At 50.4% G+C, this 13,471-nt stretch overlaps 4 protein-coding genes across 4 annotated transcripts; 3 read left to right on the top strand and 1 right to left on the bottom strand.

Moving 5' to 3' along the window:
* Window positions 1-987: 987 nt before the first annotated feature.
* Window positions 988-3,355, bottom strand: AtWU_00238 (C6 zinc finger domain protein; the record flags this gene model as incomplete). Its single annotated transcript, XM_035495354.1, has 3 exons — window positions 988-1,916; window positions 1,976-2,253; window positions 2,304-3,355. The coding sequence occupies 3 exons, from the start codon at window positions 3,353-3,355 to the stop codon at window positions 988-990; spliced, it is 2,259 nt and encodes a 752-aa protein (XP_035351247.1).
* A 3,576-nt stretch (window positions 3,356-6,931) lies between these two features.
* On the top strand, window positions 6,932-8,213 carry AtWU_00239 (putative mannosylphosphorylation protein (Mnn4); the record flags this gene model as incomplete). Its single annotated transcript, XM_035495355.1, has 8 exons — window positions 6,932-7,085; window positions 7,139-7,148; window positions 7,216-7,239; window positions 7,293-7,437; window positions 7,492-7,806; window positions 7,858-7,985; window positions 8,038-8,079; window positions 8,135-8,213. The coding sequence occupies 8 exons, from the start codon at window positions 6,932-6,934 to the stop codon at window positions 8,211-8,213; spliced, it is 897 nt and encodes a 298-aa protein (XP_035351248.1).
* Window positions 8,214-9,584: 1,371 nt separating this feature from the next.
* Window positions 9,585-12,091, top strand: AtWU_00240 (putative C6 transcription factor; the record flags this gene model as incomplete). The annotated part of the gene is made up of 2 exons (XM_035495356.1): window positions 9,585-10,193; window positions 10,244-12,091. 2 exons carry the CDS (start codon window positions 9,585-9,587, stop codon window positions 12,089-12,091), a joined length of 2,457 nt encoding a protein of 818 aa, XP_035351249.1.
* Window positions 12,092-12,625: 534 nt separating this feature from the next.
* On the top strand, window positions 12,626-13,343 carry AtWU_00241 (putative oligosaccharyl transferase subunit Dad1; the record flags this gene model as incomplete). Its single annotated transcript, XM_035495357.1, has 3 exons — window positions 12,626-12,916; window positions 13,018-13,205; window positions 13,277-13,343. 3 exons carry the CDS (start codon window positions 12,626-12,628, stop codon window positions 13,341-13,343), a joined length of 546 nt encoding a protein of 181 aa, XP_035351250.1.
* Window positions 13,344-13,471: the final 128 nt, after the last annotated feature.

A 13,471-nucleotide genomic window follows, 5' to 3' on the forward strand; every position in this document is an offset into this window, starting at 1 on the left:
GGCTTTCTATAAAGCCTGGTGGGGACGGACGTGGCGCGGTACGTGGTTTGATGGAGTCTTCTGATGTGCTCAGTGTCATTGCACAAAGTATGAAGTCATGAGACTCGCACCAATACAGGTAATACTCGGGCGTGAGCATAGTATAGATACATCATACAAGTTTTGCAGGGACTCGAACCCAGAATAGCAAGATGAATGGCCATCGGCAAGGAGACGAGAGATTCGGCCCGATTCCGAATTGTCGGCCGATATCCAGAGACACTGGAACGGAGCCAGGCCAATTATTCGCCGTTGTGCAGTTCCGCATAAATCTCGAATATGCCCCATGTTCATGACATCTCACGATCATCAGGCGATCCTCTCTGATGGGTTATTTCTCCGTGGGTCAATCGCTTGCTCAATGTGCAGCTCCACATGAGCCAGTGGTACCTCCCAAGTCCCAACAGTCGAACTTGCAGCTAGCTGCACAAGGCCACAACCCACATGGTGACCGGGTCTAAAACAGCAAACCATCATTGAATAGCGAGCTTGAGGAGCCTTGAAAGTCTCCACAAATTCCCCTTTCGGAGAACCCCGGCAGCTGTGGACGCTGATGTTGGGGCCTTGGGGGAAATATACTACCCCAACTGGATGTCGGAGGTTTCATGTCTACCGAACCCCCGACGGAGTAACCTCGAGAGACATTGAGCATGCATATCGCTTACTGTGGGACAGAGTTGTTAGTTCTGCGGACCCCATCTTGGACTCTTATTTTTTTTCTTCTTCCTACTGTGTGCTCTTATTCGAGTTCTCTCTCGATCCTGAAGACTTCTTGTCGCAATATCCATCAAATACTGGCCTTCTGGCGTGCCTGCCTCTCCATATGGCAGGTGGATGAAAATGATTGGGAGGGCTTTCCATGTCTATGCTAATGTGTGCAAACAGATGGCCACTTCCAGGTGATCCATCTTCTCTATCTAGATTCGAAGGCTTTTCAGCGACTGCTTTTCAGAATCCAGGCAAGCTGGGCATCGCAAAAATACTGCCGTCCGGCATCCACTCATCAAGCTCCATGCCCGTTCTGGCCGGTGATGGGTTTCCTTGCTGACCGCTCTCTGGCGGTGTTCGCTGTTGCTGTACATCATATCCATAGTGAGGAGGCAACATTGCAGGCTGATAGCCGGCAAAGGTATTCATGTGAACCATGTTTTGGTAACCCCCGCTCTGGTCGGGTTGCCATATCTGATCCGTCGGCGGCGGTACGCCGTAATTCACATTCATCGCCTGGAAAGGAACCATGGAGGAGTACTCCGTCTTCATTACCAGTGACGCATTTGGCTGTGATGGGTCAAATGGCAGCTGATTCTGAGGGGCGGCATGACTTGGAGAGATTGGCGTACCAGCGCTCAATTGAGGAACGAAACCAGCATTTCTCTGCATCTGTTTCTGCTCAAAGCGGTCATACCAATTTCGAGCCTTAATGGCAACGACGAGATACCATCGGCTGGGAATTTTGTATTTCTGACCACCGCTTGCCTCCGCTAGTCGCCTGGTCATTGCATCCAAGTATTTCTCGACATTTACGGACTCGGCAGTCACAAACTCCCCTAGCGCGCCAGATCTAACGGAGAAGTATATTTTGAGCAGAGACAGGATGGCCACTCCGACCCGGGTGTAGATGAGGTTGGGGATCTTCCGCAGCATCTCCGTGTCACAGCCTAGGAAGAAGTCGAGCATCTCGTGGGCGGCGTTCAGCCACTTGATCGTGAAGTCTACACGGACCGCACTCAGTGGCGCGCTTTTTGACTTGTCACTCTTTTCCAGTGATGGGAGAGTATAATATTGTTGCTTGATCGCATCAGGATCTCGATAGCCTTCTCCAACAGCAAGCTCATAGATCGCGAGGTTGGTGTAATGGTACTCGAAATTCATGGGCACTGAGGTATGATATTAGCCACTTCACGTGCCCACATCAACCGTTTTGGGAACAATTTACCTGTGTGCATCTCCATGGATAGATCTTTCTTCCATGTCTGCATCCGGTTGTCAAACCATCGCAGGACGGCTTGCAGCCGCGACTCGGTGAGCGGGGCGGTCGAGCTCGTGTCGTCGAGCCCAAAAGATGTCATCGCCTCATCGACTACTCGCTGAAGCTCAAACCAAGTGGCCATATGTCTATCGACTGCATTTGGCGAGCGCTCCAAATGCTTTACACACTCGCTCATCCAGTCGTTGAAGAGAAGCAAATTCGGCCGGCGTGTTTTCATTGCGACACTGTTCTCCATTAGCAGGTCAATCTCAACAGTATCCGCATTGAAGCTTACATGGATGTCAAATGATAGCAGAACAAGATGGCTCTCGCTTGTTCCGCCATTGGCTCATCATATGCAGTCTTTTTATTCGTTCTGCGACTGGAGCTTGGGGGCACTCGTCGTTTTGAAGCCAAGCCAATCTCCAGGGCCATCGTGGCCGCTATATGAGTATACTGATAGAATTGCAGTTTCAAAGGAGAGTCGGGCGGGAAGTAGAAGACAATCATGAGCAACAATGCCTGGACTAATTCCAAGGATTTGTCGCCATTGATGAAGAAGCGTTCGGCATACACTCGAATCATCTCACGGTTGAGAGCAGCGGCCAGGTTGGCATCCAACGAGACAGCTGCTGCGGCAATGACTGAGAGAAACAGCACCGGCTTCGAGCAACGCAGTTGGTAAGCAGTTGTATCTGGGGGCAGTACGACGATTGGAGCAAAGGCTGTGAGCTCAGTGATAAAGAAGGCGACTAGATCGTTGGCGTATTCCAGTGATATCAAGCCTTGACCGACGACATCCCTTTCTAGAGTTGCTTCAAGCGAATAGCTCGACGATACAGGATTGGAAGCTAAGCCGGGAGTGGCACCGCTGTCGAAGGTATTGGGATATGGAGAGTTTGAAGGGAAGCTAGGTGAAAAGTCCATGGGTCTAGCCGATCCCGATGCGCTGCTTGGAGGATCTGAACCTGCGGGCATCGAATCATTGATGCTCGGCCCCAGGTCGGGTTCCCGAGAGTCCTCTCTTTCGCTGCCGACGCTTTCGGCACTGCTTTCATCCACGCGTAACCTGTCCTTGAGCAGAGAGCGCATCTGTCGCATCTCTCTCTCCAGCTGAGCGACCCGCGAGTCAGTCCGCTTGCGTGGCCGCCGCCTTTGGGGCGCCACGAAGATACAGGGTCTGTTGGCTTTCACACATCGTTGGCATTGGTTGGGCGTCGAAGGATCGGGTAAGCAACGGACTTTGAGTCCTCGACACGATTCGCATGATCGATTTAATTGTTGCGCGGTCGCCGCCTGGGGCATCGAATTTGAGTCGCCTGGAGGATTTGTGGGTATTTTCGACATTTTGGCCCCCACACCTTGCTACAAGGCGTAGTATCCGGGCCACTGGTGATCGACGATAGACGCAAGGGTCGGAGGATAGTAGACTAAATCCAGATTAAGTGTGCACAGCGTCTGTTGAGGCTGACTAGGCGATATTGCTGCTTCTTATTATTCGTCTCCGGAAGCGGTATGTAATCAATGGAAGATGTAAAAGACGGATATTAACATCGTCGTTTGCTGTCTGACAAACCAGGTTTGAGAGAGCCTCAGAAGTGATAACGTGGAGGATATCGCAAGAATGGAAACAAAATCAACAGGTATATCGAAAGTCGAATCTGGGAAGAAGACATCCAATTGGACGCCCGCCGGCAGGGGAAACTGCAGAACTCGCCATGTACCCGGTGCCGCAAGTAGTCGGAGTTGGTGCAGCAGCAGAATCCAGCTGAAGCAGTGGGACGCATACAAGCCTCAGTCATGTGAGAATCCAGCCACAAAGGGGGGAAAGGCTAAAGAGCCTTTTTCGGTGCTTTTAAGGGCCAAGATGGTGCCATTGCTAAGAGGGGTTTGGCCTGTAGGAAAGAAGTCTAAGGCTAGTGCAATTTAGTCCCCTGTTCTCTTTGGCGAGCGGAAGGCCAAAGTGGAGAGATTAGATCAAGTTGGAACTATGGTACAGTTAGTCTCCCATCTTGGGTGCACAGTAGTCGGGAAGATCCAAAGATTAATTAGTGCCCAGTGAGTGCTTACCGCATGTAAGCTACAGTCCTATGTCCCTGATCAAGAATTAATCTCAGTTCCAGTGCGTTGCTGGATATGGAGTGGAAGTATGCCGTTGAACGGGCTCGAGACTCTCTATACCGCTCATGACTGTTTCCAGTAGAACAAAGTTCTCAGGCGGCAGGAGAAAAGTCTCGATGTAGAGAGAGAGACAGCCTAGTGCTTGGTGCACCCCGTAGACGATACTTGATTAGTACTATTAGCCCCCCAAATTAGCAGCGATAACCCCGAAGTCAAAGATAGAAAAGGAAGACATCCCAAACCTGACGAATCATCGGAACCGATTTCCCCGATGCGCCGGCACACTTCCTCCACATCCCGACCAATCAGGCAGCCACGTTCGGCGGTATCGAGCGCCGCAAGGCACCACTTGGCCCGATGTGGTAATCTATAAGGGCCCGTGAATATCCTTGATTCTTTAGTGGAGGCTCGTGTTTACTGTTTATCATGCGTCAGCTTCTATACCTAGATAGCTGAGCTGCTTGTCTCCTACTAACTTTGGATAGATCCCAAGCCAATGGACGTATGCAAGTCACGGTCAATATCTTTCAATCCACCTCACGGTCTTATTTCGCCGGTGTTATCTTCCACTACCACCTGACAAGTATGTAGTTGTGACAATTTACATAATCACATGTCGAGAATGATCGCCTGCCGACAGCTTGCCGGCAGGAGAGCAGTGAGCTCAAGCATCAACATCCAAGGCAATAGTGGCATCCTGGAACATCAAGCAATCGATGAAACGTTTTACGCTTATACGCAGCTTTCCAGTCCGCGCTGAGTGAGGTTTCCATAGTAGTCCCAGTGCTTACGAGCCTTCGACCCCTTTGTATGGCCTCCTCTCTGAAGCTGACACTGCGTGCAGGCCGGTCATAACTCAGTTGAGCACAGCTCAAGCAATTCGGAAATATTTTTAGGTTTAGGCTCTACAGACTGTGTACAAGTAACGTCCTCATTGAAGATCGACTGCGTGTCATGGCCCTAAAGTTGAGCAGCATGTCTCGGCAGCCTAAGCCCGCCTCCCCGACATGCGATACTACCTTTCGTGCAGTGATAAGGCATGTTTGGTAAGTACTTAGATTTTACTTGTTATGCATCCTAATTTTTGTCTCGTGTACATGACTCGCTCTGAAAATAGAGAATGTGCATAGAGTTTGCTGACGACCAAGGAGACCCGATCCCGCATTGTTTTGATTAGGGGATCTTGTCAGAGATCTCAGTCGGTTCATTCAGAAAACAAATTTGCTTGTTATTCTTACTAAAGTCCAATGGTCGATGCTGAGACAATGTGGTCCTTGGTCAGCGCCCGAGACGGCAAGCTATGGCTGTGGCTTCTATTTATGTGTAAGGGCACAATAAAGGGAAAAGACTGGCAGGAACAGCGGAGAGCAAGAATAGCATGATGAGCGACGATCGCCGTACATTTTAAAGCCAACGTTCTGTTCGATGCAGCGGAGTTCCCCCACTTTTAACACTGCAGACTCCTCCCTACCCTTACAGTGACTCCGTGCAACACAAAACCGTCACGCCGTCACATTGGAGAAGGGGGCTTTGGGGGAAAAGCTTGACCGGAACAGTGATTTAGAAACCATTCTCGTCATCCGAGCTAGGGGTGATGACAGCAGCTGGAAGGACAACTGTCACCTGAAACTAGAGACAAAATGGATGCAGAGCGGGTAATTCAAGGAAGACATTGGACTCTGGCGGAGAGGGGGAGAAATGCCGCTATCAGACTATGACGCGGCCCCAGTGTTTAGGGCCACTTTGCACGCATTTCAGCACTATAAACTGGCGAACCCAGGACAAAGGTAAACGCCATCGGACCAAGTCATTCGGAACAGGCCGTGCGAGATTCGTCATGCTATTGGCCTGAGACTACGCACGCAAGGTACTAAGACGGGCGTCTAGCGGATTTCTAGTGTCGGTGGTTGGTAGGAGTCGACTATTCATGTAGTGCTACTAGTCCAGTCGGAGAGATCAAACCCGAGATGTCCTGGTGGACTGGGTGTATTGATGTATTGATGTATTATTGATCTCGTCCAAAAACGGTCTTTACATGACGATTTGTGTGAACCGACCAGGGTGCATCCGTAGGTTGGACACCCAAGGAAACCGATGAAATCGCTGACACCAACGAGTCAGACAGCACAGAGCGTGGCAGATTCTTCCAGGCGTTCCAGTCGGATCGGCACGGTAAGCCCAGTAAGCCCATCGCCAAGACTGGCAAGGCTGTTCAAGTTGTTTCCAAGGTTCCTTGCCACTCTTTGGGCTGGACGGTAACTGAGCACGCGACCGGGGGGCCCCCCGTAACAGTACACAGTAAAGTAGCACGCCGGTTTGGCGGCGGTTCTTTTTATTCTTTTTATACGTCTCTTCCCTGCCGATCGCCCTGGCGATTCGTGGTTTTTTTTTCTAGGCGCCCCCCATTTGTACTCAAATCTAATTTATTGACGACTATTCACATTACTCCCTCTTATGCGCCGCACTGATTACGTCGCTTTCCACTGAATAATTATACTCTTGTTTCTTGTTTCTTGTTCAATCTTCTTCTCTCTTTCTCTTCTATTCTGATTCCTCCACACACGTACATACATACATCTTTTGTCCCTCTCTTCTCGAACTGGGTGGCCCCTCCAACTTGTCTTCGTCCGTTCCCCCTTTGGCCCCTTCGGCCCCTACAACAAATCCCGCCCATTCCGGTTTTATTGGCAGCGCGGACATCCCCCGTCTTATCTACGCCATCGTGCAACCTCGGATAAGAGCATGCGCTTTACGGTCTCTCAACATTGAAAGAACAAGTATCGTCTATCGTTTCCCGCCACTATGTGGTCTTCGACGCCCCGTTTGATTCTCGGCCTCTATGGGTTATTATGTGCTGTTGGATCGGCAAGCGCCGATGTCGATTTCATGAGTGTGCGGCCTGATATGGTCAAGGATTACTCCGGAAAAGGGGGGGAACCGGGAGAGAAATACTTCAGTAAGTCTGGCCTAGTGCTGCGGTTGTTATCGGCTTTGTCTAACAAGTTACAGAGGAATCTAGGTATGCCATAGGATCTACTCGGGCGGTGTTTCTTTTGTTGTCTTTGACTAACTCTAATCTGAACTAGCTTCCACTACCACTATGATGGACGGTATGTCTGGTTCCCCACTGGTTGATTTTCACGATTGCTGATCTCCTTGATAGCTTCGCCGATGAACCTCTCTCCGAGGCGGAGACTGTTCCGCACCTGTCGGAACTCATCCGGACCTATCTTTCGACAATGGCAGACCTTGGGGCGGAAACCTGGATAATGCATGGAACTCTGCTGGCTTGGTGGTGGAACCAGAAGGTGTGACACAAACCATGGGTGTGTACGATGCGCCGCCCGCTAATGGATGGATAGATCTTTCCATGGGACAACGACCTCGACGTTCAAATTTCCGAGCCGACCATCCATTTTCTTGCCGATTACTACAACATGACCGAGCACCACTTTGAGATTTCAGGCGTCGACGGCGGCCGAACCTATTTGCTGGAGATCAACCCGAACTATGTCGTCCGATCGACCGATGACAAGCTTAACGTGATCGATGCGCGGTGGATAGACACATCGTCTGGGCTGTTCATCGATATTACGGCGGTACGCAAGGACGACGAGCGGAGGCAGAATGATCGCGAGCCTGGGGCATTGATGTGCAAGGATGGCCATCGGTTTGATGTAGGTGGCGCTTGAACTGGTGACACAACAATGTGGCTGACCTGGGGTTAGGAAACCGAGATCTTCCCACTGCGGAACAGTTACTTCGAAGATGTTCCGGTCAAGATCCCGTTCGAATACGTTCGTCTACTAAAGAAAGAATACGGGTCGAAGTCGATGACTGCTTCCGTGTTCCAAGGGTATGCTTCGATCTATAGTCAATGTCTTCGCTCTTACTAATGCGTGGCACAGATACCATTTCAACCAACAGACTCAAGTATGGGATAAGATGAGGTAGGTTTGATGCGCCCGAGCCATTCGCGATTCTTGCTTACATGTTTCGATTTAGCCGGAAGAGGCACTTTGGGCGACGGGAGACCGACATTCCCGTTCGGACTACGCCCCTCGGGCGCCTGTTCAGGGGTTGATCGTGCGACTGTATGATATCGACCGAGCTCCCTTGATGCGCTTGTATCACGTCGGGCTTGTGTATGACGGTAACGATTTGAAGTGGCCCAGCACCTAGACTTTTGACTTTATTTGCATATACGGCGTTTGCCTTCGGTGCGCTACCAACTCCCGCATGTTGGCTATATATGGCGTTTGGGAATGTTTCTATATATACTCTGGATCTTTTTTTTACTCTGGGACATGGGACATGGAATACCGTTTGAAAATGTGGTCGCCCATAGTAAGATGGGCTGCTGAGCATCAAAGCCCGTTGTGTGGCTTCTGTGAACATACTATATAATGCGACTTACTACCTAGTAGTACTACACAATGGTGTGAATGTATATAGGGGGGGTGGGTCTCAATTACAATTAGAGTGATGTCTGCAATCAAAATAGAAGTTACTCGTGTGACATCCTTGCTGTTTTCGTCTTGGCTCTACACTGTTTTCCAGCAGCCAACTCTTAAGCTTGGGCACTACCACAACGATCTCCTATTGACGAACAAAAGATGAACAAATATGAACATCTGTCATAAAAAGTTGTCTAATGCACACGAATTTATGAGAAGGACTGATTGTTCCTTCTGCAGGATCATCCTGCAGATAGATACCAAGTTAAACTGGATTACAGTCTCCTCCGCGGACCACCCGCGGACCATCCGCGGACTGTCAAGGAGACTGGTGCAGTTTGAAATAAGTACAATCGGAGAAAGCTTGGGCGTCCGGAAATAGAAGCGTGTTGACTTGGCGGACTTTGGGGGTTAACTCCGGGGTTGATCAGATAACTACGGAGTACTGTGTGTGGGCAATCCGGTGGTGAGAATCAGCAGCCCTGACCATCTGGAATGACGGTATCTGGCTAGTGACGTGTGTCCGTAAACTGACACTGCATGATCGCCCCAAATCCCGCAGCCAACAAAGTCCGAGAATCGCGCCGTCTCAATCTTATCCTTCTTTATCTTTTCAACTAATTCTTGCCCTACACTTCCCCATCCACGTGATTGTTCAGATGGGATTAGTAAAGCAGGGCTAGACATGACCAATCACAGACCCCTTAACCAAAGCGACGGGTCCAGAACAGGCCGGGTGTAGCCAATAGTGAGAGACCATCCATCCCGGGGTTCCACTAAAGTATGAGTCGATGACTGAAGATCCAAGTCAGGCGCGACAAGTTGATAATTTATCTAACCATTATTGTTGAAGTTAAATCCTTTATTTCTCACTCTGCTTTTTCTAACCGCTCTGTTCCTGTTTTTCATGTCCATCAATCGTCTCCTGCTACACATTCTCCTTGCGTGAGGATGAGGTTTGGTGGGGCTCCTGTCATTATCAGCAACAGTTCCACGCCATGTCCACTTCGTCTGTGATCTCACTCTCAGCCCCATCGTCCCTCTCGCCCAGGAACGGGTCTGACGTTGTGCCTGGCCCGCATACCAGCCACGACACCCACGGCATCCCTTCCCATTCCGCACAAGACCACAGCTTGCGCAGCTGCATCACTTGCCGTCGGAGAAAAGTTCGCTGCAACAAGAAAACCCCTTGCTCCAACTGCGCCAAGGCCGGGATCCAGTGTATCTTTCCCCCACCAGGAAGGGCACCACGCAAAGTCAAACGACCACAAGATGCGGAGCTCCTGTCTCGCTTAAGGCGCCTCGAGGGTGTCATTGAGCATCTCAGCGAAAAGAAAGCGACCGGTGCTGCGGTGTCATCTCCTGATACGCCTTCCCCGCGGGTACAACAGCATCCTCAAAATTCACCCGCACCCCCGGCCAATGCGCAGGCCTCGGTGCCTGATGGTGATGGTGATGGCTGCCCGCTTCTTATGGATGCAGCCAAGCTGGATCCTACCAGGCCGATAGCGCCGCGGAATATTGAGCATGAGTTTGGTCGATTGGTTATCGACGAGGGTCGAAGCCGTTATGTTAGCAATCGATTCTGGGCGAGTCTCGGAGATGAGGTGATTAACCCTATTTTCTTCTTATCTTGTAATTATGCTAACGTCAATAGATCGAGGAACTGCAAGATATTCTAGACCCGTCGTCTTCGGACGAGGAAGACTATCCGTCTCCTGAGACATCGTCAAGCCATTCGGCCAACCATGATGGGTTTTTATTCGGGTTCTATTCCGTTTCACACTCACTACACGATTTCCTACCGCCGAGATCCCAAATTCCCTTATTATGGAATACCTGGTTGGAAAATGTGGCGCCCTTGATACCAATCGTTCATAAAGCAAGCGCCAGGCAGCTATTCACTACAGCTTCCCAAGATCCAAACAGCTTGGATAAGAACTTTGAGGCGCTATTCCTTGCAATGTGCATGGTCGCGATTATCAGCATGTCGCCCAGCCAGTGTTCAGTTCACCTGGGAGAAGAGAGGGATGTGCTTGTCAAGCGATACCGGTTTGCAGTCGAGCAGGCGCTTTCCAAAGCGGATCTCTTGAATACTCAAAATATCACTCTTCTACAGGCTGTGGTCATATTCTTGATAGGCGTTCGTCGAGAAGATGACACCAAATTTGTCTGGTCTATGACAGCGCTTGTTCTTCGCCTTGCGCAAGGGCTGGGTCTCCATCGTGACGGCACCAACTTCGGCCTGAAGCCTTATGAAACGGAGATGCGACGACGACTGTGGTGGCACATTTGCTTGTTGGACATCCGGGCAGCCGAGGATCACGGGTCTGATGCACAGATTCATGAAAGATTGTACGATACTCGACTGCCACTGAATATCAATGACGAGGACATCACGCCGGACATGAAGGAGCCTCCTAAGGAGAGAGTAGGCTGGACTGAAATGACATTTTGCCTGATTCGCTGCGATATTACAGTTGCTGTGCGTCGAGTCAGCTACACTTGTCCGAACGCCCCTTTCATTTCGGCAACCCGACAGCTCAACCCTGATAACTGCTCCAAGGTGATTAGGGCGATCAACGACCGCATTGAGGACCGATATATTAAACATTGTGACATGAATATTCCGATTCAGTGGGTCTGCGCGACGATTGGTCGTCTGATCCTGACCAAACTCTGGCTCGTCATTCATCATCCGATGACCCGGCCTGAACGAGGCTTAACGCTGAGCCACGCAAATCGTGAGAGCTTGTTTGCTACTTCAGTGGAGGTGGCTGAGTTCCAGCGACTGCTGGATGGCGACGTCAAGACGTACAAATGGAGCTGGCTCTTTGCCACGAATATGCAATGGCATGCCATTGCCTTTGTGCTGTCAGAGCTTTGTGTCCGCCCACTCAGTCCTCTTACCGACCGGGCATGGAAATGCGTGAGCACCCTATATACAGAGTGGATCAAGAACAGCAAGCAGCGGAAAGGCATGCTCTGGCGTCCGCTTTCCCGCTTGATGAAGCGAGCAACCGCGTTCAGAGCCAAGCAAGAGGAGATGCGCGCGCAGATGAGTTCCGGCATAATTGCAGCTCACGATGTCACTGCCCCGAATTGCCCTGGAATCTCAATTATACAGCCCCCAGTCCTGCCCCGAGCACTGGACTTCCAGGCTTCACCAACAACCCAAGAGAATGAACCCTTGCATGGTGTGCCCGAGAACGGCGGACTCGATTTCGATTTGCGCGACGGACCAGTCAGCGTGATCAAGGATTTATTCCCCGACACGGACTGGCTGAACCCTGCCACAGCAGCCAGCATACAGCAGCAGGAGTGTTCGGGCGCGTCGATAGACACGCTAGTGAGGCCGGCGGAGCCGAGCGAGACCCAGCAGGAGATGCCTAATGCGAATCTCAACTGGGAAGAATGGGATCAGGTCATGACTGATTTCCAGATGGACCTGCAAGCGTCCAATACGCAGAATCCTTTTGGCAATGCCCTGGACTGGCTTGCTTGATGATGATACCAGTAGTGTTGATACCTTGATGGCCCTGGTGGCTATTATCGGCATCATGAAGATGCCTCTGTACTGAATGTCTCCTCTCTACACGACCACCAAAACCTCTCCATTCACGATAATGAGAAATTTAGCTAGGAAATGAGCTAAAAGCTAATGATAAATTATGTATGTACTATGTACCTTGCAATGCAGCCGAGGCAGTACTTTACCTGTATACCTACACAGTAGGCAACACAACAACAATGACTGAATACAAACACACCAATTAAACCTCTAAATAAGGAACAATCATAATCTTCTTCAAATTAAACAATCAAACACAACCAACCCCCAAACACAACAATAACAACACCCCCGATCTATAAATCACGTGACACCGCGTAACCACCACCCGCCCAGGACAGGCCAGCTTGCGTAACTATACCTCCACCTACCTCCCCTTCCCAATCCTTCTTCGCCCTCAACCCAACCCCGACCTCAATTCCATTCTCCCCGATAGAAAAGAAAAAAAGAGAAATACAAATACACAACATGGCTCCAAAACGCACCGCCGCACCAGCAACAACAGGCCCCGTCCCCGCGCCCTCACCACCCACCATGCCCTCCGCATCATCCTCCTCCGCACCCGCAGCATCCTCCTCTCTTTCCTCCGGTCCCAAAACCCTCACCCAGAACTCCTCTATCTACGACATCGCCCACACGGTCTGGCAGCAGTATTTGGCTACTACGCCGCAGCGCACAATGCTGCTTGATGCGTTCATGGGATTCTTGGTGCTGGTTGGTGGTGTGCAGTTTGTTTATTGTGTTGTTGGGGGGAATTATGTGAGTTTACCCATACATTCTTCCTTTTTTCGGTTGGGGGAGAGAGAGAGAAGTAAATATCTAAGTGGGGGTTTGGGCTAATGTGTTTGGGATACTTATAGCCGTTCAATGCCTTCCTGAGTGGTTTCTGTGCCGCTGTAGGACAGTTTGTTCTTACGGCGAGTTTGAGGATGCAGACTAGTGCTGCTACTTCATCTTCTAGTGGGGGGAGTATTGCGAAAGGAAAGGGAGGGAAGAAGGTTGTCAAGGGAGATGCTGGGGAGGAAGGGAGTGGTGTTTCGGCTGAGAGGTGAGTTCAACACTTTGTTTGGGTGGTGATGTGAGTATGTCATTGCTAACTGGTTTGTTTTTCTTGTGTAGGGCATTCGCGGATTATGTCTTTGGGAGTTTGATTCTGCATTTCTTCTGTATTAACTTTATTAACTAGATGCTATCGGGTCTGGTATGGATGGATATATTTGAAGTGTGGGTGTGCAGCGGATATGATGGGAAGAGGGTGGAAAGGCAGAACGCTGGATATAAAGTGTCAGGTGAGGATAGGATAGGATAGGAAGG

This window comes from Aspergillus tubingensis, assembly GCF_013340325.1.
Source record: "Aspergillus tubingensis WU-2223L DNA, scaffold_1, whole genome shotgun sequence".
In the NCBI taxonomy this organism is placed as follows: domain Eukaryota; kingdom Fungi; phylum Ascomycota; class Eurotiomycetes; order Eurotiales; family Aspergillaceae; genus Aspergillus; species Aspergillus tubingensis.